This window comes from Protobothrops mucrosquamatus, unplaced genomic scaffold (genome assembly GCF_001527695.2).
Source record: "Protobothrops mucrosquamatus isolate PMUCROS unplaced genomic scaffold, P.Mucros_1.0 scaffold1127, whole genome shotgun sequence".
NCBI classification, from domain to species: domain Eukaryota; kingdom Metazoa; phylum Chordata; class Lepidosauria; order Squamata; family Viperidae; genus Protobothrops; species Protobothrops mucrosquamatus.
The window spans coordinates 340956-368642 of NW_015387345.1; the positions used below are offsets into that span (position 1 = coordinate 340956).

The 27687-nt window shown below is 42.7% G+C and overlaps 1 protein-coding gene across 1 annotated transcript in view; it reads left to right on the top strand.

Moving 5' to 3' along the window:
- The window catches only part of SLC15A5 (solute carrier family 15 member 5), a 46407-nt gene extending 23331 nt beyond the window's left edge, over positions 1–23076 (top strand). The window contains exons 6-9 of the mRNA XM_029284937.1: positions 4311–4493; positions 10046–10177; positions 21553–21661; positions 22929–23076. Of these exons, the coding sequence (XP_029140770.1) occupies positions 4311–4493; positions 10046–10177; positions 21553–21661; positions 22929–23076 (572 nt within the window). The remainder of the gene's footprint in view (positions 1–4310; positions 4494–10045; positions 10178–21552; positions 21662–22928) is intronic.
- Positions 23077–27687: the final 4611 nt, after the last annotated feature.

The following is a 27687-nucleotide window of genomic DNA, read 5'->3' on the forward strand; positions in this document are numbered from 1 at the left end:
TATCACTCCCCTTCATACTGTTGTTTGCCAATTCAAAGTAGAATAATCCAAGAAAGAAGGTGCCCTTTTTATGGCCCGAAGCCAACAATAAAACATTCAGAAGTTAATTGTAATGTCATAAATCCAATCAGGGTCTTATGAGAAATCAATTGAGGTATGAGGTCCCAAGCCCAGAGATCTCTTTCCACAAGTGCATAACATTACCATCAAAACTGATAGGAGAAAATTCTTGACTAAGCCGGAATCTCAGCCTGGATAAAGACGGTAACAGGTCAGAAGCCAAATCCATAATGCTCTGGCAAATGCAAAATTAAAACAAGGTACTTCAGCATCTGTCCACGTAGGTGACAAGCACCCTGAAAGCTAAAGGAAATTGACTAAGGAGGATCAGATCTGGCTAATGTTTCAAGAATCAGGAATCAGCTTCTTGGGTGAGAAGCGAAAAGTCTTCAAGGAAAAACGAAGTCCACTTGTCTCTTGAAAAAGCATCTTTGGGATAACCATGAGTTGGGTGACTGAGGATCTCCATGGACAACCATTAGGAAATTGCAGTGCTGTATTCTAGATTGAAAAGTTGAAAAAACATCCCAGAATAAAATGATGGCAAATCACTTCCATATCATAGCCAAGAAAATTGATGTGCCAGTGAATTTATCAGATAGCAATGCCTGGTCAATCTATCCATATATCTGTCCATACTTGGAAGCTAAGCAGGTCAAGCTGACTGGTCTGTAGCTTTCTTTTTCCATTCCCATTCATTGATACTTAATTGATTAGCCTGTAGACCATCTCAGAATACAAAATACAAAACAGAACAGTAATAGGACCCTATGTTAAAAATAGAATAAAAGAAATAAGTAAAAGAAAATGCAAATCATACGATTTGCAATTCAGAAATAAATCTTCTTTTGGTTATCAATGACAGACACTCACAGATACAGAACTTTTATTATACACATTACAAAACTACAACATTACATGACTTTGTGACATAATCGCCATTCAAATCGAGGCACTTGTCATAACGTCTTACAAGGTTTGAAATTCCTTAGTCGCAGTCACTCAGCACCAAATCTGGGTTATATGGGGGGGGGGTGTGATCAAAAACATCCCAACGGAACTGCTTGAAAAGTTCTTGGGTGCGTCTAGCGGTGTGCAGGCGAGCATTATTGTGAATCAACACCACACCGGAAGTGGTGCCATAGAAAACCCCATCAAATGTGAAGATGCCAAAGGAGTACTGCTAGTGAAGTTCATGGAGCGTAGTTCTATCATCAATTCAGAAGTCTACTGTGAAACGTTACGAAAACTCAGGCAAGCCATCCATAACAAGCGTTGGGGCATGCTGACTTCCGGTGAAAAGACAAATGCAAAATAGGCATTAAACTGTTCAGCCTTTTCCTGTTGCTGTCTTCTCCAATCATCAGATCAACCATTCCCCAGACCTGCTTTTGGCATTCATGGGCAGACTCAGTCCTGGAGCCGTGGTGGTGCAGTAGTTAGAATGCAGCATTGTAGGCTGACTCTGCCCAGTGCCAGTAGTTTGATTCTGACCAGCTCAAGGTTGACTCAGCCTTCCGTCCTTCCGAGGTTGATAAAATGAGGACACAGATTGTTGGGGACAATAGGCTGACTCTGTAAACTGCTTAGAGAGGGCTGTAAAGCACTATGAACCAGTATATAAATCAAAGTGCTACTGCTACCGTGTTTACCCTAAAATAAGGCGGGGTCTTATATTAATTTTTGCCCCAAAAGATATATTTGGGCTTATTTTCCAGTTAGGTCTTATTTTCGGGGAAATACGGTACTAAATGCATCCGTCTGGCTGACGCTCTTAACTGGGGCTTATTTTGGGGGTAGAGCTTATATGACAAGCATCCTGAAAAGTCATACTAGGGCTTATTTTCTGGCTAGGTCTTATTTTCAGGGAAATACAGTATTACTAAGTGCTCCTGATCCCCTCTATTCAGATTTGGGCTATTTCCTGAAATCCTGCTTTTGTGATATGCCTCTCGTCCCTCGTTCCTAGCTGTAGTATTGCCTACTTCTAAAGTAGAACATCAGCTCCCAATTCCTGCTTAGAAATCACTTTCCATTTGCATGAACTGGACCTTTGGAGTGTTCACCCAGCTTGAGTTACCTCCCATCCTGCAGTGCATCTTAAAGCATGCACCTAGTTAGAAATCAACATTTCCTGTATCCCTCCATTTAATTTGGCAAGCACGTAGCATGTGGCACAGCTAGTGCCGAAAGACAGGAAATATTAATCTGACTAGAATTAGCCTAATTAAGTTTGTTGTTAAGCTTTGTGCAAAGTAGAAGCACATGAAACAGCAGGTGGCAATTACTCAGGATTTAAAATAAAATAATGTCTCAGCTGAGCTGCAGAAAAGAAGATTTGGATAATGATGCTGACAATTCTTTCAGTTACACGTTGGCCTAGAATCTAATGGGTGCTACAAGCGTTTGAAAGATTTAGTGGTATTTAATATCCAGCTTCTTCTTTCTCCTGGCTTCATTGGTACAATACACGGAGTGATTTATAAACGTGTATGAATGTGATACTGCAGGCCAGTGTTTCTCAAACTAGCAATGCTGGCTGGGGAATTTTTGGAGTTAAGTCCACACATCTTGCCAAAGTTGAGAAACATTGCTAGGCAGATAATCCCCGACTTACAGCCACAACTGAGTCCCGAATTACTGTTGCTAAGCGACACATTGGTTAAGTGAGTTTTGCCCCATTTTACAACTTTTCTTACCACAGTTGTTCAATGAATCACTGCAGTTATTAAGTTAGTCACACGGTTGTTAAGTCAATCTGGCTTCCCCATCAACTTTGCTTGCCAGAAGGTCCCAAAAGTAGATCACATAACCCCGGGACATTGCAACCATCATAAATACGAGTCAGTTGCCAAGCATCTGAATTTTGATCATGTGTCTATGGCAACCTTGGCTCTTTTATGACGCGTGGACTTCAACTCCCAGAATTCCTGAGCCAGCATGGCTCATCTTGGAAACCTCTCCCTTTCCCCTCAGCATGGCTGGCTCAGGAATTCTGGGAGTTGAAGTCCACAAGTCATAAAAAAGCCAAGGTTGCCTACCCTGGTCTGGGGATGCCGCAACAGTTGTGAGTATGAAAAAACGGTCACTTTTGTGAGTGCCATTGTAAGTTCAAATGGTCACTAAATGAACTGTTGTAAGTTGAGGACTGCCTGTACAAAAATGACAGAATGTGCATCCCTTTCTAGAAGGATGAATGGATGGCTAAAACCAGAAATGTTCCTGGCATGGCTGTTGTCTGAATTAAATAGAAAAATCTGTTCAAACTTGTGGACCTTGAAACCCAGGTGTGTGTAGCACTGGTGCAAAACACCTGTTCCTATCAGTTCACCCTGGATGTGTTACTTGGAAAATAATTTCATAGTTCAAATGTTGATTATAGGTGCCTGAAATAAGGCATTGCGCTAGCCTAAGATGCTATTTTAATTAATAACATATTAATTGGAGCTAAAAGTGTTGGTGGGAGAGATTGTGAAGGGATGGGAAGGGCTGGGAAAGGAAGGGACAATCGACATCAGAAATTAAGAGAGAGAAGATGAGTCTGCAGGATCCAATCTGGGTCTTCCAAGCTTGTGATGGAGCCCATCTTCGGAGAACTTCTCTCTCAGCTTCTCGTTTTGATGAAAGAGAAATTCGCAGAGAATGGGCTCCAGCACAAATCTCAGAAGACTAAACTTCTAGTCCTGGTGAGCGAGCCAGATTGGATCCTGTAACATTGTCCTGCGACACGTATATTTGCTTTCATTCGTAAGATGAGTTTCATAATCTCATACATTGACAACTTGGCCCAAGTGGCAAGACACCTTGGGAGAAACATTACAGATCATTTGACCAGACTCCGCCGTAATGAACTTAGCCCTTTGCAATTCCAAAGACTGAATTTACCCGAATAAGCATGGCTGGCTCAGGAATTCTGGGAGTTGAAGTCCACAAGTCATAAAGGGGTCATCGTTCCCTGCCCGTTCTAGAAGAAGAGCTCTAGAAACCTATAGAAGCGATGGTGATAAAAATTTGAGGTCTAGAAAAATACACCATTTCCCCCCACAAAAATTGATACAGATAAAATATAATTTCTTCAACAGAAAATGAAAAATGCCTGGTATAAGTTGGGGATTAAGATAGCAAATGTTTGGAATATTTAAAAAGTCTGTTTTCACTGAGCATGGCACATGCAGTTTTTATTACCGTTTACAATTTATATATTTCTGTACAACATTAATTGTTCTTTTGTGTTTGATACTCAGTTGTAGGTAACACATCTGCAACTCTTTCCATGGTTGTTGCTGGTTTCTTTGAGCTACGTCGGAAGCATTTCCCTCTGGTTGAACAGACACTTTCAGGAAAAACTCTCCTTGTTTCTTCCATGCCGTGTTTCCATCTGGCCCCACAGTATCTCTTGCTTGGCGTAGCAGAAACTCTGGTGACCCCCACCTGTAAGAACCCCTTTTCTGTTCCATTTCCTCATGAATAAATAGAATAGAACAGAACAGAACAGAGCTGGAAGGGATCTTGGAGGTCTTCTAGTCTAGCCACCTGCTCAAACAGGAGAACCTATACCATTTCAGACAAGTGACTGTCTAGTCTCTTCTTTAAAATCTCCAGTGATGGAGCGCCCATGATTTCTGAAGGCAAGTTCTTCCACTGGTATACCATTGTAGACAAATGTTTGTCCAATCTCTTCTTAAAAATCTCCAGTGATGGAGTGCCCACGATTTCTGAAGGCAAGCTGTTCCACTGGTATACCATTGTAGACAAATGGTTGTTCAATCTCTTCTTAAAAACTCCCAGTGTTGGAGCATTCACAACTTCTGGAGGCAAATTGTTCCACTGATTAATTGTTTGAACTGTCAGGAAGTTTCTCCTTAGTTCTAGGTTGCTTCTCTCTTTGGTTAGTTTCCATCCGTTGCTTCTTGTCCTGCCTTCAGGCGCTTTGGGGAATAGCTTGACTCCCTCTTCTTTGTGGCAACCCCTGAGATATTGGAACACTGTTATCACGCCACCCCTTGTCTTTCTCTTCATTAGACTAGACATACTCAATTCCAGCAACTGTTCCTTATATGTTTTAGCCTCCAGGCCCCTATTCATCTTTGTTGCTCTTCTCTGCACTCTTTCTAGTTTCTCAATATCTTTTTTACATTGTGGTGACCAAAACTGGATGCAGTATTCCAAGTTTGGCCTTACCAAGGCATTATAAAATGGTATTAACACTTCATGTGATCGTGATCAACTGTTTTAAACCCAGAATGATGCCTGTTTGACCAGGGATGGTTGAGGGATTCCTTTATTATTCTCGTCACCCTGGTGTTCCTCCACTGCATTTCTGGGCCTCCTTATTGATCATTCCTACAGAAAGAGCTTTTGTTTGTCATCCTTGTGTTGATTGCTTGCTCAAGGATAATGCTCTTTGTGGTTAAGAGAAGTGCCTGATTTACTGCTGGTGGTGGGGACTCTTTCCATTCATTATATGTGATCAAAGGAGCTGAAGAGAAGGTTAACTTCCATCCTTTTAACCTCACCATATTATAAAAAAAAGATGTTGAGATTCTGGAAAGAGTGCAGATAAGAGCAACAAAGATGATTAGGGGCCTGGAGGCTAAAATGTACAAAGAACAGTTGCAGGAATTGGGTATGTCTAGTCTAGTGAAAAGAAGGACTAGGGGTGACATGATAGCAGTGTTCCAATATGTCAGGGGTTGCCACAAAGAAGAGGGGGGGGGGGTCAACAGAAACAATGGATGGAAACTAATCAAAGAGAGAAGCAACCTAGAACTAAGGAGAAATTTCCTAACAGTGAGAACAATGAACCAGTGAATGGTTTGCCTTCAGAAGCTGTGGGTGCTCCATCATTGGAGGCTTTTAAGAAGAGACTGGACAACCAGTGGGACTAGAACAAGGGTCCCCAACCCCCAGTCCATGGACCAGTACTGGGTCACGGCATGCCAGCAACCGGGCCGCACAAACAAGCAAAGCCCCATCTGCTAGATGCAGACAGCACACAAAACCACACACCCTCTCTCCACGGAACCGGTCCCTGGTGCCCAAAAGATTGGGGACCTCTGGACTAGAAGACCTCCAAGGTCTCTCCCAACTCTGTTCTTCTGTTCTTCTTTCTTCAGTATACTGTAAGACCCAGGATGTTACTTTTCAAAATCAACCAAATAGTCATTTCTGTGAGAGTTCAATGGCAATTTTATGGATGGAGGACTTTTCACAGGGCAGATTGCCCATTTCTAATCTGTGCAGAAAGGAAAAAAGCCAGGGAAAGCTGGGTGACCAATGAAGCAAACGTAGCATTCCCTTCATGTATTTCTGCCTTTTTTTCCTCCCTTCAGAATACGGAATTACATTTGCCTTGCAAAGATGACACCACGGCAAATATGGTGCTGCAGCAAAAACCTCCCTGCCTCTTTGTTGTTTTGCTAGTTGCATTGAGTATCCTGTGTTTCTTGCAGGGCTCTGAGGCAACATATTACATAGGACAGTGGTTCTCAACCTGTGGGTCGGGACCCCATCTGGGGTCGATCGACCATTTCATGGGGGTCGCCAAACAAGGCTGTCCGCCATTTTTTTGTCCGCCATTTTTTTTGTCCGCCATTTTTTCCCCTTTTCCGGCGGGTGCCTTACCTCCCTTGGGCTGGGCCAGCTGGTGGTCGGCCTGCTCCGTCTCTGCCGCTTGCCAGCTACGCCTCAGCCGGCAAGGGGTCGGAACCACGCATGCGCAGCACTCCCGGGCAGGGAAAGTCCTCGACTTACGACCGGTTGGGTAGTCCTCGACTTACGACCGGTTTAGTCCTCGACTTACGACCGGTTTAGTCCTCAACTTACGACCAGTTTAGTCCTCGACTTACAACCGGTTGGGGTCACGGCATTAAAAAGGTTGAGAACCACTGACATAGGAGCTCTGTGCAGACTACAACAAAGATTTCAAAGAAGTGCTTCAGCCAAGTTCCATGTCATAATAGGATCACTTGCTGCTACTTGCTAAAACCACTTTCCTTTTTTTTAAAAAAAAAACTCCTGCATAGAATTTGGGAGGAAAATTCTGTGTTCCTTAAAGGTGCAGCATCTTTTTTTTCAGGTTCATGCAGAAGCTTGGAGGAAAAAAAACAGGCCACTTTCATGAATAGCAGAGAAGTGATGGACTGGGACAACTGACTGCAGCCAACTCACCCCGTTTGACTCGCCCCAGTCATCTCCACCCTGGCCAATTGATCCCGGTCAACTTGCCATGGCCAACTCATCACAGGACAACTTACTGCAGGACAATTGAACATGAGATAACTCAAGAGAAGCAGGAAGAATTGCAGCTCACTCCAGCCTCCAGGACTTCTAACTTGAGAAGGTTCAAACCTGAAGCAAGACAAGGTCCGCAGCAATTCATTCCTCCCTCTTTTGAGTTACCTTGCATTAAATTGTCCCACGACAAGTTGTCTCACAACGAGTTGGCCTGCGATGACTCAGTTGGGGCGAGTCGGCCACAGCATGTTGTCCTAGACCAGGGGTAGGCAACCTTGGCTCTTTTATGACTCATGGACTTCAACTCCCAGAATTCCTGAGCCAGCCATGCTGAAGGGAAGGGAGAGGTTGCCAAGCTGAGCCATGCTGGCTCAGGAATTCTGGGAGTTGAAGTCCACGAGTCATAAAAGAGCCAAGGTTGCCCTGTCCTAGACCCAAGACGTGGTTGATGCCTTTGATTTCTTCGAAATCCAAAGCACTTTTTCCAACCATTTTTGAAGCCTACACAAGCCCTAATTCATAGTCTTCTTCTCTCCAAGCTTACTGTCTTATCAATCATGTCCTATATTGGGCTAAAATAGTGTTTTTCAATCTCAGCAACTTTAAAATGTATGGACTTCAACTGCCAGAAATCTCCAGTCAGCATGTTTTCCGCACCCAGATTCTGGGAGTTAAAGTCCACGCATCTGAAAGTTGCTGAGATTGTAAAGACTGGGCTAAGAGATACTGGCCCCCAAAATATTGCTTAAGCTTCCATGGCTGGGGGTGGATTTCAGACTAAATCCTAGGAAAGATCTGGGTTTGAATCCAAGCCAAGTCATCTAAACAATACATAGGCAAGTTGCTTAGAGTAAAGGCAGAGTTTATTTTGATAGCATAATGTGCAGTACAGCAATTGAAGATAGGTATAAATTACGGGTCTCAAGTGTATAGCAAAAGGGGGTGTTTAGTGATTAGGCACCCTGCTGAGCTTATGGCTTTCCCCCCCAATTATTTACCATATCAACTGACTTCCTTCTAAAGACCACAGCTGGAATACTACAGCCAATTTTGGTCACCATATCACAAAAATGTTGAGAGTTTAGAAAAAATTCAGAGAAGAGCAACTAAGATGATCAAAGGCCTGGAGACTAAAACATATGAAGAACGGCTGAGGGACTTGGGTTTGGCTAGTCTAAAGAAAAGAAGAAATAGGGGAGACATGATAGCAGTGTTCCAATATCTGAGGGGCTGCCACAAGGCAGAAGGGGTCAGGTTGTTCACCAGAGCAACAGAGGGAAGGACAAGAAACAAGGGTTGGAAACTGACCAAAGAGAGAAGCAATCTGGACTTAAGGAGAAGCTTCCTGACAGTGAGGACAATCAACCAGTGGAACAGCTTACCCCCAGAAATAGTGGGTGCTCCATCACTGGAAGAGACTAGACAATCACCTGTCTGAGATGGTGTAGGTCAGGGGTAGGCAACCGTGGCTCTTTTATGACTTGTGGACTTCAACTCCCAGAATTCCTGAGCCAGCATGGCTCAGCTTGGAAACCTCTCCCTTTCCCCTCAGCATGGCTGGCTCAGGAATTCTGGGAGTTGAAGTCCACGAGTCATAAAAGAGCCAAGGTTGCCTACCCCTGGTGTAGGTTCTCCTGCTTGAGAAGGGGGCTGGACTAGAAGACCTCCAAGGTCCCTTCCAGCTCTATTCTATTCTTAATTAACTTAATCAACATTTAGAAGTCACACAGAGGAAGGGATCTTTTAATTTATTAATAGATGTGATTTCTGGTATCCTGAAAAGACTGTTTACCTGAATGAGCTTGCAACCATTGGCCAGTCTCAACCTCATTGCATCTGTAAAGGATTTCCATATTCTGAGGGATTTCTTATGGTTTTGATCGATATTTGCCAATTTCCTAGTGGGCGAGAGATGCATTTTGTCAGTTTAGCCCAAGTGTCAGTATAAATAATCCTCGGCTTACAACCACAATCGAGCTCAAAACTTCCATTGTTTTAAGCAAGACAGTTGTTAAGTGTCTGGTTTGCCCTATTTTACGACCTTTCTTGCCACAGTTGTTAAGTGAATCACTGCAGTTCTTAAGTTAATAATACAGTTGTATACTGAATCTGGCTCCCCCATTGACTTTGCTGGTCAGAAGGTCGCAAAAGGTGATCACGTGACCCCGGGACACTATAAATGTCATAAATACATGCCAGTTGCCAAGCGTCCAAATTTTGATCATGTATCTATGAGGAGGCTGCAATGGTTGTAAGTGTGAAAAATGGTCACGAGTCACTTTTTTTTCAGTCCCGTTGTCGCTAAACGAATAGTTGTAAGCTGAGGACTACGTGTACGGGCAGAAAAGTTTAAGTGGTTCTTTATTTTGTGACCTGGGGTTTACTGAGGTCAGGCATGGCCAAGGCTAGTGGGTGATGTGGACATGGAACATGTCAAGGGTGATATGGAAGTCACTTCCTTCCCATATCCCGGGGGGGGGGGGAAACCTTGGCTCTTTTATGACTTGTGGACTTCGACTCCCAGAATTCCTGAGCCAGCCATGCTGAGGAGAAAGGGAGAGGTTTCCATGCTTAGCCATGCTGGCTCAGGAATTCTGGGGGTTGAAGTCCACGAGTCATAAAAGAGCCAAGGTTTCCCCACCTTTGCCATATCCCAATCCACCTCCCTAACCACTGCTCTGGCCTGCCTCTCTCCATCCCCAGGGTAGTTCTCCTTCATAATTATTTTTTTTCCTCTTCCTTTGCAAAGGTGTCTTCATTACATTCAGGTTTCTGCCAGGCCAAATTCGTGGGGTTGCCATGCAAATATTGACTTTCTTCAATGGAGCTGGTTGCATCATGGGCGCCTTCCTTATCCAAATAACTTACATTGGTTCACAAGGTAAAATATCCCGTATATTTAGACAATGTCTGGATCTCACTATTCTTTTCTACTATTCTTTTCTTACATAAGGGGATCGCCATTTAGCGAATGCCAAGTGCTGGTCTATGACTGTAATAAAGATTCGGTTTGATTGATGGCTGAGAGAGACTTGAACCTGGTTCTCCTTAATGCTAGACAAGCACTTTAACCACTACACCACATTGTATTTGTAATCACCCCTTCATTAGCTCTCAATAACCACCGCCATCTGTCAAATCAAAGTGAGGAAATGTTCAAAACCTTGCACATTATTTTTCTGTCCTCTTTCTCATTTTCCATCTCCTATTTCTTTATCTTCTTCCTTTTCTGCCTAGCTGATTATCCCATTATGAAAGGGAGATAAATAATAAGATTGATAATCAAAGGATGACCATCAGATGTGAATGTTCAATAAAATTCCTATAATGATCGGTTGGTAATTCACACATAAAAAAATGTTTTCTGCAGCCAAAATGAAGATAGGTGATTTTTCCTTATTCCTTTTCTAAGTAGCTATTCTTATACTCTTCCTATTGACCATTGACATCCATTAGAAATAGCAAAGTATAAGAACCTGCAGTGAATTGATTTTTTTTCATGATTAAGATGGGTCACTAAGCTACGGCTGTATTCCTCATAATATAATGAATCATTCCGATTATGAAAGGTAGAATAATTAATAGGAGCCGTTACAGAACTCCTTTTTTTTAATTCTCCTCAGAAAATGAATTAAAAGCCATTACATTACACTACCAGAGCATAGGGTGGGCAGAACTTTTTTTAAAAAATGTATTTCAGCTTTTTTTTTTTTTTTTAGAAATGCTCGTGCCGTATTTCAAAATATTTTCTCCAGGATGGCTTGTATTAAGCACATAAGATGATCCGTTGGTTTTTTTCCCCTAATAATATTTTATTAGTTTTCTAATTTTACAATTGAGTATTTAGAAAGCAACGTGGTGGCTGGGTTAATCAATAGTTCAATAACATACGTAAATCTTTAGTACAAATCTCAAGTTACAACATCAAATATAGGGTTTCCTGCCTGAGCAGGGGGTTGGACTAGAACAGGGGTAGGCAACCTCGGCTCTTTTATGACTCATGGACTTCAGCTCCCAGAATTCCTGAGTCAGCTATGCTGACCCAGGAATTCTGGGAGTTGAAGTCCATGAGTCATAAAAGAGCCGAGGTTGCCTACCCCTGGACTAGAAGATCTCCAAGGTCCCTTGCAATGCTGTTATTCTGTTAATAATTTTAAAAGAACAGCATAGAAGGCAGTCAAAGCAAGGAATGCACGATAGCAGTCAGTGAAAATACACTGAAGTTTAAAGAGGTAAAGAATTTGGACAAAAATTAGTAGATGTTTAAAAGTCTTGAGGAATTAAAATGTCTTCATCTAGTACAGAAAGGATAGCACAGGGGTGATAATCTAAACCAGTGGCCCCCAACCTTTTGGGCACTAGGGACCAGTTCCATGGAGAAAGGTGTCTCCGTGGACCAGAGGGGGTGTGGTTTTGTGTTGCTGCTTCTATCCCGCGGATGGAGCTTTGCTTGTTTGCGCAGCCCGGTTGCTGGCATGCCATGGACCAGTGCTGGTCCACAGACCGGGGGTTGAGGACCCCTGATCTAAACTACACTGTATAGGGCAGGCATGTCAAATTGCTGGCCCACAGACCGGATGCGTCACACTGAAACCGCGCCCACTTCATTGCCGGCAATGGGGAAAAAGTCCCAATAGGTTATGCGACGTCACGTGACGTTGCGAGTTTGACATGCCTGGCATAGGGTATTCCACATTGTTAGCGGTAGCTGGAGACAATCTACAAATATAGTTCTTACAATGGAGTCAGGATGTTGGCCCATGAAGAGTGTATATCCTTTTTTTATTAGGTGTATATCCCACCTTTTTTTTAGCTATATAAGCCCACCTTTATTTTGTACAATTCAAGGCAGTTGTGGAAAAGCAAGCACAGCTGGGGGTGGAGTCAAAAGAGGAATCAGCCTGGAATCCTTACATTCTCACAAATGGTCTTCATCCAACCCCTCTTGAATTCTGTTGACTCTTACCTAGAGCCAATTTAGTGCTGACCATTAGTTGACGATATCCTTTTGTATAGGCATGAGCAATAAATCAGCTTAACTGGAACTTAACATGTGGTCTGGATTCTTCATGCCAGACAGCAGCGTACATAATGTGCCTGCACTATTTTCTCCATAACAACAACAACACTTCGAGTGATGGGTCCAAAGTCACCCATTTGGTTTGTGTGCCCGAGAGAAAAATACGACTCCCATCCTCCTAGTCTGCAGTTTGGCACCTTCACCAAAACATAGAACTGAATATTGTATGACTTAAAGCGCCAACCTCAGACAATCCTGCTTGAAGAAAAAGCTTTTTTTGCAACCTGTATAAATCAATTAAGGAGAGGAAATGTCTTTCTTTCCTAAGTATATGCCTGTTTTGCATAACATTCTACTTTTCACATAAATAAGAGACACTACTGTCATATTTTGGAGCTTTGTGTCCACCGAAATTCTTATGTGAAATTCTGGAGATTGTTAACCATAAAGTTGCAATTACAACATAACTTCATCAACAGTTGTAAGAATAAGGAATTTTTCATTTTCTTTTTAAGAAGGAAAAAAAAAATCTAGCTTCTATGCTTGGTTAGGGGATCCTGTGATTTTAAAATAAATAACAGGCACATCACTGAGATCTCATTTTCTGTTTAAAACGTTCTCTGTTTAAATCAGGGGTCTTCAAACTTGGCCCTTTTATGACTTGTGGACTTCAACTCCCAGAGTTCCTCAGCCAGGCACGCGGGTTGAGGAATTCTGGGAGTTGAAGTCCACTAGTCTTGAAAGGGCCAAGTTTGAAGACCCCTGGTTTAAAATGTTTTCAGTCATGAAGCAATGAGAGGTATTTTGATTTCATTCACATAATTTTTTTTCTCGTATATTCATGGTGAGTATTAGTTTCTCTTAAGTACAGGGCGACCTCAACTTATGACCGATCGCTTAGTGACCGTTCAAAATTCCAATGGATTTACCTAAGGGGGGTTACTTATGACCCAGATTTCAAATTCTGATGGTCACCCGCTACACACACACACACACACACATGTGATCTCACTTCAAATCTTCACTGCCTGGACCACATTGATGTCCTTTTTACAGCATTCTGCAGTTACATGACCATGTTTTAGGATGGTTTTGCTGAAAACCAACATTTGCCTCTGGTTTTTGGCCAAGCCGCACCCACAGCAAATCATTGATTTGCTTGACAATCATGGCACTCGCTTAACTGCTGTGGATTCACTTAATGAATCATAAAATGGGTCATCACGTGACTATGCCCCTTTATGACCATCATGAGCTAGGCAGTGGTGGGATTCAAATATGTGAACCACTGGTTCTCTGTGTGGATGCCACTTCTGGAAGTCCATTCTGGGCCTGGGCAACAAAAAATTAGCTACCGGTTCTGCCGAAGTGGTGTGAACTGGCTGAATCCCACCACTGGAGCTAGGACCATGGTGGGTAGGCTCCATTATGGTGAACAAAGCTACAGTTATAAAGAAATGAGAAGTAAAATTGGTGGAAACTTAACCAAAGGTGGCATTTCTACTGTACACTTTTCCCAAAAGCTTTCCACAATTTTGGCCACTACCGTAGTTAGAATTGTCAATGTTTTGGCCTCTTCCTGTTCTGTGTGGCAAACAATTGGCATAGTTATCCCTCCCTTCCAGAAGACAATTTTATCCTCATTTTCACTTTGGATGCAGTGAGCTAGTCACATTTAGGAAATAAAGGTTGCCATGGATTTGATTTATTCATTATTTGGATTTATGGGCTGACAAATCAACAGACCGAAGGTGGTGGACAAAGCTACAGTAAAACAACCTAACTGATATGATATAGACCTTTCCACCTTAGTATAGCAGTGAAAGTTGACCCAGGTTAACAACATTATGAAGCTTCAGTTTTTCCTCTTTTTTTTTTTCCAGTCAATTTTTGGATTTTTCGTGGCAACATGAAAAATCCTACCATCGCCTTAAGAATCACAAGCTCATTCCTTCAAGCTACTATGGAAACCTTATAAAGCAAAAGTGGTTAAAAGCAGTCAATAAATTATCGTAAAACTTGTTCTCTAAGGAGCCCCGGGTGTAATTGAGATTACCAGATTAGTTGCGTTGTTGTCAAAAGAAATTGATTAACCATCCCATGTGGTCACCAGGAGTAGAGTTCAATCGGAGGCAGTATTTTACCTTTGCTTCCAGTTTAGTGACAATGTCTGGGATTATATTTATATTCATAGCTTTTAGGTGAAGCAAGGGTGAAGTCTATCGCCTTGTTTTCATGAATGGGAGAACCTGTTCTTTTAAATTCCATTCTCTGTTACCGTGAATGTGAGTCTTCCATTAAGGGAGGGGTGTGGGGATACCTTGGTATTTCATTCAGCGACCATTTGCAATTATAACAGGGATGTAACGCTAACTTTGTGACCAATCCTTGCATTTAAGACCTTAAGGTGGCTATATAAATTTGCTTAATAAATAAAGCAAAAGCAAGTGACTGCTTCTCTTAACAACCTCAGTGTGGTTTTTAAATGAGAACAATCTGTATTTGATATCTCCTTGCTGACATTTTCCCTTCAGTTTCTCCAGTGCAGATAGTCCTCAATTTACAACCACAATGGATCCCCAAATTTCTGTTGCTAAGCCAGACAGTTGTTAAGTGAGCTTTTCCCCATTTTACGACCTTTCTTGCCACAGCTGTTAAATGAATTAAGGTAATTGTTGACTTAGAAACACAATTGTTAAGTGAAACTGATTTCCCCGTTGACTTTGCTTGTCAGAAGGTCGCAAAAGGGGATCACATGACCCCGGGACACTGCGACCGTCATAAATATGAGTCAGTTGCCCAGCTTCTGAATTTTGATCATGGGGATGCTGCAACGGTCATAAGTATGAAAACGGTCATAAGTCACTTTCTTCAGTCCTGTTGTCACCTCAGTCACTAAACGAATCGCTATAAGTCGAGGACTATCTTTATGTCACACAAATGGCCACTTTTTATCCATGATTGATTAACCTTATCATGTTATATACAGTATTATAGCTGTTATTTGGATACTGTGCTGTTTGGCTCACTATGTTAAATAGCCTGAGCTTTTTTAATTTTTACTTTTATCTGAATGAGAGATTGCATTCTGAGGTCCTAGTCCATAAAAAGTTACTCATGTTTTAGTCCCGGTGAAATTAACAAGAAAATGTAGATGGAACTATTTTGTATAGCATTATATTTCAAATAAATTTGACCATGATTAATTTTGTACTGAGATTTTAGCAAGGAAAAAATATTACCAATGCTATATCGCAGGGCTTTTCAACCAGTGGTACGGGTACCACTTGTGGTACATTGGCACCTGGCAGGTGGTACGCGACCATCCTAGAAAAGTGGTAGCGGGGGAGGGGAATGAGCTGAACCGGTGGCAGCACCGCACAAGCCTGAGCGAGAGATGGCTGGAGCTGCAGGGCTGTCAGGGCTCAGCGGAAACGCCAGGATCAGCGCTTCTTCGGGACTGTCAGGGCTCAGTGGAAGCACCAGGATCAGCACCAGGCTCCAGCTGGAGCTCGGCGCTGATCCTGGCGTTTCCGCCGAGCCCAGAAGAAGCGCCAATAAGCTGGAGTTTTGCAGCATCTCCAGGGTCTTGTGATTTACATTCAGATGCTTGGCAACTGATTCATATTTATGACGGTCACAGTGTCCCAGAGTCATGTGAAGTGACCAAAACCTGCTGCAACCGCCCAGCAGACGGGGGGAATAAAAACCAAACACCCCTCACCCCACCCCCGCTGCCAATCCTCAACAGAAATGCTCACAACAATGAAAACCTCGGACAGGAGGAAGAGCGCCGCCGGGTGGGCAGGCAGGTGTCTTGCTCGGCTGTGCCTTGCGGGGCACTTTTTTCAGTGCCATTATAACTTTGAACAGTCACTAAGCGAACTGTTGTAAGTCGAGGACTACCTATACTTTATCACTTTTTTCCTCTCTTTTTTTGGTCATCAAGTTTTTGACACCTTGCTAGGCGACTGGTGGTACTCGGATGTTGCCATATCCTAAAAGTGGTACAATGGGTGAAAAGGTTGAAAAGCCCTGCTATATCATGCTTTCATGCATATAGAAGAACTTCTTTTCAATCTGATCTCTAAGAAGTGATTTTAATTTATAACAGTCTGTCCCATTTACTAGTCCTGAACTAATTTATAATCCAAATATTCCAGACCCTACATGGGCACAGAAGTTAGAAGTTCCAATGCTTAAACTAGGGTCTCTCAACCTTGGCAATTTAAAGATGTGTGGACTTTAACTCCCAGAATTCCCTAGCTAGCATGGGATTCTGGGAGTTGAAGTTCAGATATCTTCAAGTGGCTAAGATTGAGAAACACTGGCTTAATGACTGTTTGCATCCAATGCATCTCGTTCTTCCAGAGTCGTGTTCTACTAGCAAAGTGGATAAGATATTCACTTAGAGGCTTAAGTGGTGCTCATCACTTTTTTAAAAAAAAATCACATCTCTGAAAGATAGTGTGAATATGATAAAATAAGACTTCTTCAGAAGTTTGATGAGTGCAAACAGATGACAAGTGACAGTGGTATTTTCAGTACACACTGAGGAGGCTGGTTTCTTAAGGCTCTTGTGCATCCCTTGACATTTTAATGAGATGTAGGATAAATCCTATTCCCATCAACCCTCCCCCTTGTTTCACTCACACATAAACACACACACTCTCTCTCTATCACACACACACACACACACACACTCACGCACAGAGAGTTATGGAAGTAACTTTATCCAAAGTTGTGGTATAAACTCAAATACTGTGATTTGAGTTGGTTGCTAAGAGTGAAGGAAATTGGTCTGAACCAATTCATTATTATATACATAATGTGAAATCACAGCTTCTGGTTCCTTAGCTGGTGGTTGGCCTTTATACACATTGACTTCTTCCCAAGAACTTAGATTTTGCAATGGGGTATTATTATTATTATTATTCCATCTAATTCATATGGTAGCGGAATGTTACTAGTTCACCATAAAATCCTGGCCCACAGCTTTTTTCCAGTATATCGTGATAATGGTAATTGTTGAGATGCGGGATGTGTATTCCCAGTCATCCAGGTTGCATTTGTCCCAAAGGTGCTTTTTTAAAAGGCGACCGGGCTTTCTTTGTTTTTTTCCTTGAAGACGTTTCACTTCTCATCCCAGAAGCTTCTTCAGTTTAGTTCATTCTCTGCCTGTTTTGCAAAGCACATATGATAAGTTAGAGTGCTGTTAGAGTACATGAGTTAATATTAAGTTAATATTAAACAATTAACGTTAATATTAAATTTTAATGCCATTAATAATGTTACATTATTAATTTTAATATTAACAAAATAATTAATATTAGCTAATCTTAAATTAACAATGCGAAGACAGATGCTTAGGCATCTTCCAAAAAGGAAGACAAAGTTTAGATGCTTCAGTAAGAAGGATTGCATTGTTGAGGATTTCAGACTTATAGGAAAGAAGTAAGAAAGAAAGATTCTATTCTAGGCAGTCTTCAGCTAAAGGGGAAACTTAAGACTATAAATCTAACAATCTATGGAAAGTAGAGCAGAGGACTAAAAAGAGAGTCACTTGCTCGAGAGCTGTACTTATATAATGCCTCTAGGATTCAGATGGATAAATGGTGACAGGATTGATGCTGCTGGAGCTACATCTGCAACAGAGGTGTGGGCAAGGGACTCAATAGTGCTAGGAATGTACAGGAAGTTCTTGACTTACAACCACTTGTTTAGTGACCATTCAGAGTCACAACACCACTTTACAATCACGTTTCATACTTACAACCATTGCAGTATCCCCGTAGTCACATGATCAAAATTCAGAGGCATGGCAACTGGTTCATCTTGATGACCGTTGCAGTATCCCGGGGTCATGTGATCACCTTTTGCGACCTTCTGATAAATGAAGCCACGGAGGAAGCCATATTGTTACTAGCTTAACAACTGCAGTGATTCACTTAACACAGGGGTCTTCAAACTTGGCCCTTTTATGACTTGTGGACTTCAACTCCCAGAATTCTTCAGCCAGCGTGCCTGGTTGAAGAACTCTGGGAGTTGAAGTCCACAAGTCATAAAAGGGCCAAGTTTGAAGACCCTTGGTTTAAAATGTTTTCAATCATGAAGCAATAAGAGGTATTTTGATTTCATTCACATATTTTTTTTTCTCATATATTCATGGTGAGTATTAATTTCTCTTAAGTATAGGGCGACCTCAGCTTATGACCGATCGTTTAGTGACCGTTCAAAATTCCAATGGATTTATCTAGGGGGGGTTACTTATGACCCAGATTTCAAATTCTGACAGTCACCCACCACACAGACACACACACACATACACATAGAGCATGCCTGGTTGAGGAATTCTGGGAGTTGAAGTCCACAAGTCATAAAAGGGCCAAGTCTGAAGACCCCTGACTTAACAACTGTGGCAAGGAAGGTGGTAAAATGGGACAAAACTATTTCACAACCGTCCCGCTTAACAATAGAAATTTTGGGCTCAATTGTGGTCGTAAGTCAAGGGTTACTTGTATGTGAAACTCCCTCCCCTCCAAAAACATGGTCTCTGATTTCATTTGGCTTTGATTCCATCCATCATCCTCATATATTGGTAGTCCTTGATTTATGATCACAACCAGGCCCAAAATTCCCATTGCTAAACAAGAGAGTTGTTAAGTGAGTTGGGCCCCATTTTACAACCTTTTTTTTTTTTTGGTTGGTCAAGTGAATTTCTGCAGTGGTTAAGTAAATCGTCCCATCTTTAAGCAAATCGGGATTCTCCCATTGACTTTGCTTGTCAGAAGCCGACTGGGATCACATCCCAGGATGCTGCAAACCATCGTAAATACATGCCGGTTGAATTTGGATCCTGTGTCTCTGGGGATGCTGCTGCTACAGTTGTTAATGCGAGGACCAGTCCTAAGTCCCCTTTTCAGTGCTTTTGTAACTTCAAATGGTCACTAAACAAATGGTGGCAAGTTGAGGACTATCTGCAGTGTGGTGTCTGCCATTATGGAGAAAAATCGAGGGGGTAGGAAAATCTGAATTGCACAGTCAACAGTGGAAGAGAGTTGAGGGCCGCATCAGCATTGCGGTTGCCCTCTGGGGCCGGGTGGGTGTGGCCAGGGTGGGTGCGGCCTACTGGGTGGGCATGGCCAGCTCTACATCGTTCGCGTCAAGGGTGCCTGTGGGGGTCTGGGCAGGAGTGGGACAGATCTGAGGGTCTCTGGCAGAAGGGGGTGGGATCGGGGAAAGTGCCAAGGCATGGTGCATTTCTTCATTCCTCACAAAGCGTGACACCTCCCCAGCATGCACCCAGGGGGTGGGGCCGACACGGCAGGGGCTGGTTTCTCGCTGTTTCTAGACGGCCTTGTGGAGCTAAGACCGAATGCGTTTCAGCACAGATGGCCACCACAAAATGGTACATTGGCTCCCGGCCGGCCTGGGCCAGGGCCAAGGCAGCAGTGGCTGTTCTCTCACTGTTTCCAGGATGGCTTTGCGGTCCACATGAAATCACTTCGTGGGCCGCATCCGGGCCCCGGGCCTTGTGTTTGACATGTCTGCAATAGGAGGTGGTGTGTCTTCCTGCAAATGTGTATGGAGAGTCTCGGACCTCCACGTCATGGCTGTCCCAAAGGTGTTTTTTCAAGAGGCAACTGGACTTTTTTGTTTTTCTTGGAAGACGTTTCGCTTCTCATCCAAGAAGCTTCTTCGGCTCTTGAAGAGAGCAAACAAGTCTCTTGATGTAGTGGTCTGTGAGAATAACCTGGAGAGACAGGAGGAAAAGCCGCAGACTAGACAATGTTTGGATAAGAGGAGTCTGAGTCCAAAGCATGAATGGCAGTGAAGGAAACATCTCACAATAAGGGACCTTTCTTTAGTTCTCTGGAACTTAAAGGCAGGAAAGGGAGAAGCGCTTGTGGAAGTTGAGTCTCAGCTGATTATTCTGCAGATCCTCTAACTCAGACATGTCAAACACAAGGCCCGGGGGCCGGATGCGGCCTGCGAAGTGGTTTTATGTGGCCCGCAAAGCCATCCTGGAAACAGTGAGGGAACGGCCCCCGCTGCCTTGGCCCTGGCCCAGGCCGGCCGGGAGCCAATGTACCATTTTGTGGTGGCCATCAATGCTGAAACGCATTCAGTCTTAGCTCCACAAGGCCGTCTAGAAACAGCGAGGAACCAGCCCCTGCCACGTCGGCCCCGCCCTCTGGGTGCATGCTGGGGAGGTGTCACCCTTTGTGAGGAATGAATAAATGGACCATGCCTTGGTGCTTGCCCCGGTCCCACCCTCTTCTGCCAGAAACCCTCAGATCTGTCCCATTCCTGCCCAGGCCCCCACAGGCACCCTTGATGCGAACGATGTAGAGCTGGCCCTGCCCACCCAGTAGGCCACACCCACTCCACACCCACCCAGTAGGCCGCACCCACCCTGGCCACACAGCCCCCCCCCCGAGGGCAACCACAATGCTGAAGTGGCCCTCAATGAAATTGAGTTTGACACCCCTGCTCTAACTAGAACAGGGATGTCAACCTGCCAACCTGCGGGCCGGATGCATCCTGGTGAAACCGTGCCCACCCCATTGCCGGCAATGGAAAAAAAGTCACGATACGTCGTGACACGTCATGTGACAGTTGCGAGTTTGACACCCCTGAACTAGAGGGTTAAGATGCAGTGATTTGTCAAGAAGAATTAAAGTGTTTAAGTGGAGAAAGACAGGTGATAGAAGATAGGAGGGGCAAGGGCTGGACCGATGGTATTGCGAAATGTTTAATCAGATCATTAATGGATATTTTCTAAACTCAAGCTAAGATAGGCAACATGGGATGTCACCAGAGGTGGCAGAACTCAATTCCTTGTTCTTGAATTGTGGCATGATACAGGTACATTAAGATTCCCAGAGGTTTCATAAATCTGTTTTACTGTTTAAGGTTTGTTTGTTTGTTTTAAGGGAGAGGGAGGGAAATGGACCCTTGAAAATTACCATGTTGCTGTTGAATTTGACAATGCTATCCTAAGGAGCTTTAAGAATGTCAAAAATGAATGTGGGGCCTCTATGAAAGCTGCCCACTATATCTTAGAATAAGAAGGTAATCTTACCGAAACTGACCCATAATCCATAGCAGAAAAATAATTCTGCAATTGTGGGACTGGGCCAGAAGAGCCCATTGCAAGCAGAATTTGGTAATAGATTTCTTCTTTTTTGGATTCTGACTCAGCATCTATCTGTATTTTCCCCCCATCCTTCTAGGTGAGTGGTTTCCAAACATTCTAAATGAGGGTAAATTTGAGAGATTTTATTTCTTCTTGGCCTCCTTAATGATTGTGAACACTTTAGGCTTCTGGACCACTTCACACAAGTAAGTCCTGAACTATTCAGCTCTTGGTATATTAATCTTTTGTAAAACAAGTCTGTCAGTAAATTGAAGAAGTATCCTCCTAGGGCTACTTTAAATGGTCCCCAGGCAGATAACAGCTAGTAAATCTGATCTTGAGATTACAGGCAGTCCTCGGCTTATCACCACAATTGACCCTAAACATTTATTTTGGAAAGTGAGACAGTTGTTAAGGGATTTGCCCCATTTCACCACCTCTCCTGCCAAAGTTGTTAAGTAAATCACTGCAGTTGTTAAGTTATAACACCGATTGTTAAATTGAATCTGGCTTCCCCGTGGACTTTGCTTGACAGAAAAGCATGAAAGGGGGTCATATGACCCCAGGATCCTCCAGCTATTATAAATATGTATCAGTTTGCCAGGCATCCAAATTTTGATCATGTGACCATGGGGATGCTGCAATGGTTGTGAGTGTGGAAGTCACTTTTGTGAGTCACTTTTTTCAGCGCTGTTATAATGGTCACTAAATGAATGGTTGGGGATAATGTAAGTTGAGGATTACCTGTACATAATCCATTCTTCTGATAGGATCTTGCACAGGTGAGCAAACACATTAAGAATTTCATACAAAGTGCTCTAAATTTTCTTCAGCAATATACAGACTCATCTCATTCTGGGTGACCAGTCTGTGTCTCTTGTCTGGGAGAGGTTTCTGACTATAAAATGTTCTTCCATGGTTTAGAACCAGGGGTAGTCAACCTTGGCTCTTTTATGACTCGTGGACTTCAACTCCCAGAATTCCTGAGTCAGCCATGCTGAGGGGAAAGGGAGAGGCTTCCAAGCTGAGCCATGCTGGCTCAGGAATTCTGGGAGTTGAAGTCCACGAGTCATAAAAGAGCCAAGGTTGCCTACCCCTGGTTTAGAAACTGCTGAATCTGACGGTGAGGAGCTCGATGCTTAATTTTTCGAAGTGAAACTTTCTCAAACCAGGATAGTTCTATCAGAAATGGCGCTTACACAAAAGAAAATTTGAAGAATTATAAAGTTGTCCAGGCTGGGTTGATGGGTGATTCCACCTCCCACTCTTAAAACTTTCTTTTGATAGACAACTTTATCCTTCCACACGAACAATCTGACCAGATGTTCCTGACAGCCCGGAAGAACCCTTGATTTGATTTAGCAACTCTCCCTTTCTCTCTGATTTTTTCTTATATCAGACTTTGAAGAGGCTAGGCATATCCGTATGTTTTATAGTACTGCAAAAGAGGTTTAATTTATTTTTGCTTTGCAGATATAATAATCTGCGGGAAGACTATGATGAAGGATTCAGAGGGAGCCTTCTCCAAGAGCAGCTTTTACAGCATGAGAAATCACTTAAATTTTATGATAGCATCCTGGTTTGTCCCTCTCCCTTATCCCAGATGGAGACTCTCCTGTGAACTTAACGCTTTGAAAATGACTGGCTGAGAACTTGGTCTACTCTGTCTTCAGACTATTGCCTGTCAGATTTTAATGATGTGTTCCTTTCTTTGTTTATGGATTGACTTAGCAATAGTGGATTGTAGTTTGTCTTTTTCATGTTTGCTTCTCTCTGTGAAAATTAATTCTATAAGTTCAGGGCTTAACACCTGGACGATTCTAAATCCATACATCTCATTCCTTTTCCTATCACTGAGAGCTTCATGGGTGACAAAGCCTTTTAATAAGGCACGTTAACTTTTTTCTAATGTCATGCTCCTGTACGTAGTACGGCTACCAGATTTTGTCTGCAAAAAACCCCTAGATGTTGGCATCACAGAGTAAGAGTTTTCTTGTTTCTCTTTGCTGCCATGTAGTGGTCATCCAGATTTTTGCAGACTATATTTGGTAGTCCTGTATGTAGAGCAGGGGTGGGGAACTATGGCCCTTGTATGACTTGTGGACTTCAGCTCCCAGAATTCCTGAGCCAGCCACAGGAATTCTGGGAGTTGAAGTCCCACAAGTCATAAAGGGGCCATAGTTCCCCATGTCTGATGTAGAGATATACCTATCTCCAAAGGAAAAGTTGTATAGTGGGAGTTATATGAGACTTTATTAGATCCAAAGTCATTTTAGAATGAACTCGTAAAATTTCTTATAACTCTCATTGTACATCTTTCCCTTTGAAAGACTACTTTTTGGGGGATAGATGTAGCACTTAATGAAGGGAGGAGATAAATACTTCTGGATTCCTTGAGCAGAAGCAGAAGACTCTTATTCCCTTAGAGATAGCCCCCTTGTACTGTATATATTCCATCAGATTGAAATATATCAATATCTAAGTCCATCCAAAGGCGAACAAAAAAGATGCACATCCAGCCAATGTTCAAGTGAATAAGTAACTAATACACTAAAATTCTCATGAGTTATTTACAAAAACAAAGTCCAGCTCATGCATAGAATCTTTGAAAGATCTTTTCTAATGATCCACAGAATGGATGCCACTCTGAGCAAATCGTCGGGATCCTGAGGTTTCTAATACAGCTACTACCTACAGCTTTTATGCTTCTGCTGAACTTTGGGGTCTACCCTTATTGTTAATATCTTGCCTAGTTGGGCTGACGTTAAACTCTGCCTGCTACTACGTTCTCTGTTCAAACTCTATGAAATAATCTTATACTGCTGACTGATTCAGCTGCTAGTGATTGAACGCCTGCATATTTTCAATACGGTAGTTCCTAACTCACCTGGCAGCCATCTGCTGGATAAAAACCATGAAAATTGACCATGAACAATGGCTGGCAGCAGCGCGCAGCCACAAGTGTGGAATAATGTATGGATCAATTTAGCTTGAAACTCCAAGTTTAGCACTTAACCATTCTTTGTTTGCCGATGTCAAGTTTAGCAATAATGCAAGGAGAAAGTATTTGTACTAGTAAAGCAGCAGGAAGGAGAAAGGGCTATTAGGCATGGTCTATATACACTCTATATCCCTTGCAATTGTGATGAGGGCATGAATTTTACCACCAACAATATACTTGTCATGTACACTTTATTTGTCTGTATGTTTTTTTTTCCCCCGGGGGTAACTAAAGATCTGATAGCTTTAAACAAAGTTGCTTCTGATGAAATTGAAGGTGTGAGAACTGGATTGCTTACATTTTTCTCTTTCCCTTTCTTACACCTTTTAACTATATACTTTGCAAATGCTCTCTAATAATAATGGGTTTGGTAGTGTTGGCAAGGTGGCAAGAGCAACAGCACTTAGACTTATATACCGCTTCACGGTGCTTTACGGCCCTCTCTAAGCGGTTTCCACAGTCAGCGTATTGTACCCCAACCATCTGGGTCCTCATTTTGCCCACCTCAAAAGGATGGAAGACTGAGTCAACCTTGAGCCGCTCAGAATCTAACTCTTAGAGCAGGGGTCTTTTTTTTTTTTTTTATTCAAAATTTTTTTTTTATTATTTTCAACATAAGAAAAAAAGCAATCACAATTACATCACAATTGAGAAAAAACCCCTCCCCACCCCCCACCCAGACTTCCCAAACCAAATCCCAGGATACTATTCATCTAAAAGTAACCTTATATTAATATCCCTAACTCCACAAAGTATAATTCTACATAAATAGGTGAAATATATATATATATATAGAAAAAAAAAATTTTTTTTTATCTAAAAACCTAACCTATATTCCACCATTCTATGCTTATTTTGAATATAAACAATCCATCTTCTCCATATTAATAAAAATTGTTCATTTGAATGATCCTTCAAATAAGCCGAAATCTTTGCCATTTCAGCAAGATGCGAAACCTTAGAGCAGGGGTCTTCAAACTGGACTCTTTTATGACTTGTGGACTTCAATTCCCAGAGTTCCTCAGCCAGCATGCCTGGCTGAGGAATTCTGGGAGTTGAAGTCCATAAGTCATAAAAGGGCCAAGTTTGAAGACCCCTGTCTTAGAATGAGCAGTGAGTTAGCCTACAGTACTGCATTCTAACCACTGTGCCGCCACGGATCTACCACTACCACTATATTAAAATCTTTAAACAGTTTTAGTTACGGTGAGTCAAAATTAATAGATAAGAATACAGGTAGTCTTTGACAGATGATCACAACTGGGACCAGAATTTCAACCTAGGCAGTGCTGAAGAGCTCAGCCAACCGATATCTGCCTAGCCTTGCAAAATTCCTTTTCTTTAAAAGATACCAGCAGCTCCTGCCTCATTTATGGGAACTCTTCAGTTAGAAACAATTAGCTTTGGGGGTGAAAGCATCCAGATCGGGGGTCTCCAACCTTGTCAACTTTTAAGACTTATGGACTTCAACTCCCAGAGTCCCTCAGCCAGATGGCCGAGGAATTCTGGGAGTTGAAATCCACAAGTCCTAAAGTTGCCACGGTTGGAGACCCCTGATCTACATGAAAGAGGATCTTGGATGGCATGCAAGCAATTTTATTTTGTTTCCCTCTTGGCAGGAGTGAGCGGGAGGAAAGTTTTGTTTAGGATCTGCAGCAGCTCATGAATTTTCGCTTTTTATTCTCAGCGCTGAGAGACGGCAGAAGAGAAGTAAATCAAGGAGCAACTTCAAACTGCTTTGGAAGGATTAGGAGATAGAAATGGTGGCTGTGTGGAAATACAATATACACAGAAAAAGAGATTGGTTTCGTTTGTGGACTTGACAGGAGTCATTCTGGGAACTTTCATGACAATTCTCACAGTTCGTTCAACACAAGACTGCTAGAATGGGCCTCCCTAACAGTTCTTCCCTTCTATTGATTGGGTTAGATAAGATCAGACCTGGGCATTTTACGGCCCAGAGACCATATCTGGCCCTTTGACACTCCCTATTTAGCCCGTGACAGTGTAGGTTGTGGGACAGGACATCAGTGGGGGTGGGTGTCAGTGGTGTCAGCGAGGCTTTGGCAGGGAGCGGAGTGTAAGTGGGGGTGGGGCATCAATAGGGGAGGGAGTGTCCGCAGCCCTCCATGACAGTCCCAGTTTCTCATGTGGCCCCTTTGGAAAATTAATTGCCCACCTGTGAGAAGTCAGCCCCCCCCCAGAGAAGGAAATATTAAAAGGGCAGAAAAATATATTTCATCAAAAGGATTTTAAAAGCAGAAACCAACCCTGCCCCCAAGTCTCTCTGTCCCAAGCAGAAGCCAGCTCTGTACAAATGCAGATGTAAACCATCAGAAAGGCCCCAGCTAGGAGATCAAGAAGACAAAAAACTTAAAATCTGCATACCTCACCTGAGACAGGACATGGTAGGATTAACTCACAAAGGCCAAAGGGCACACCCAGACTCAGGTCAGAATACGTGACACAGGAAATACAAAGCCTAAAACTATTCCAAACAAAAGGCTTCAGAGGGCATAAAAACCTACTACCCACATGTGCTCAGCCCTTCTTTTCTCTCCTCTTTCCTGCCAGAACCATCTTTTGGTCTGGCTCTTCAATAAACTGCAACCTTCTTTCTAAAGCAGTCGCCATGTTGTTTATTTATCCCCGGCTTGGATGAACCAGGATGAAGACTTTTCTTTCAACACACCCCCTGGATAAGATTGATTGAACCAGGGGTGTCCAACCTTGGCAACTTAAAAAACCTGTTGACTTCAACTCCCAAAATTCCCTAATCAGGTATGCTGGCTGGTGAAGTCCACAAGTCTTAAAAGTTGCCAAAGTTGGACACTCCTGGATTAGACCATTTTTAGATTAGAGTTGATTGCTTAGCTCCTCTCTCTGGTCTAGAGCAGCAAAGTCAACATTCTTTTACAACATAACACAACACTCTCGATCAAGCAGGTTCTGAATGAGTTAAACATACCCCAAGGTAGATGTAAGCCAGGTGACTTCATTTTAGGGTTTTTCAAACGTGAATAATTTCAGGGCTACAAGGCAAGACAAAACACGTGGGACATTGTTTCAGGTAGACAAGGGAAGAAGGGGGAAGGAAGGGGGAGATGGAGTTCAGTACAGGGATTAAGCTATCCATCTGTTCAGTTTTGTGCTGGTGATGAAGCACATGCTCTCCATTGCAATGAGATGTGTTAAAAGAGCATTTTTCATTCCCAGTGCCTAGCAACAAAG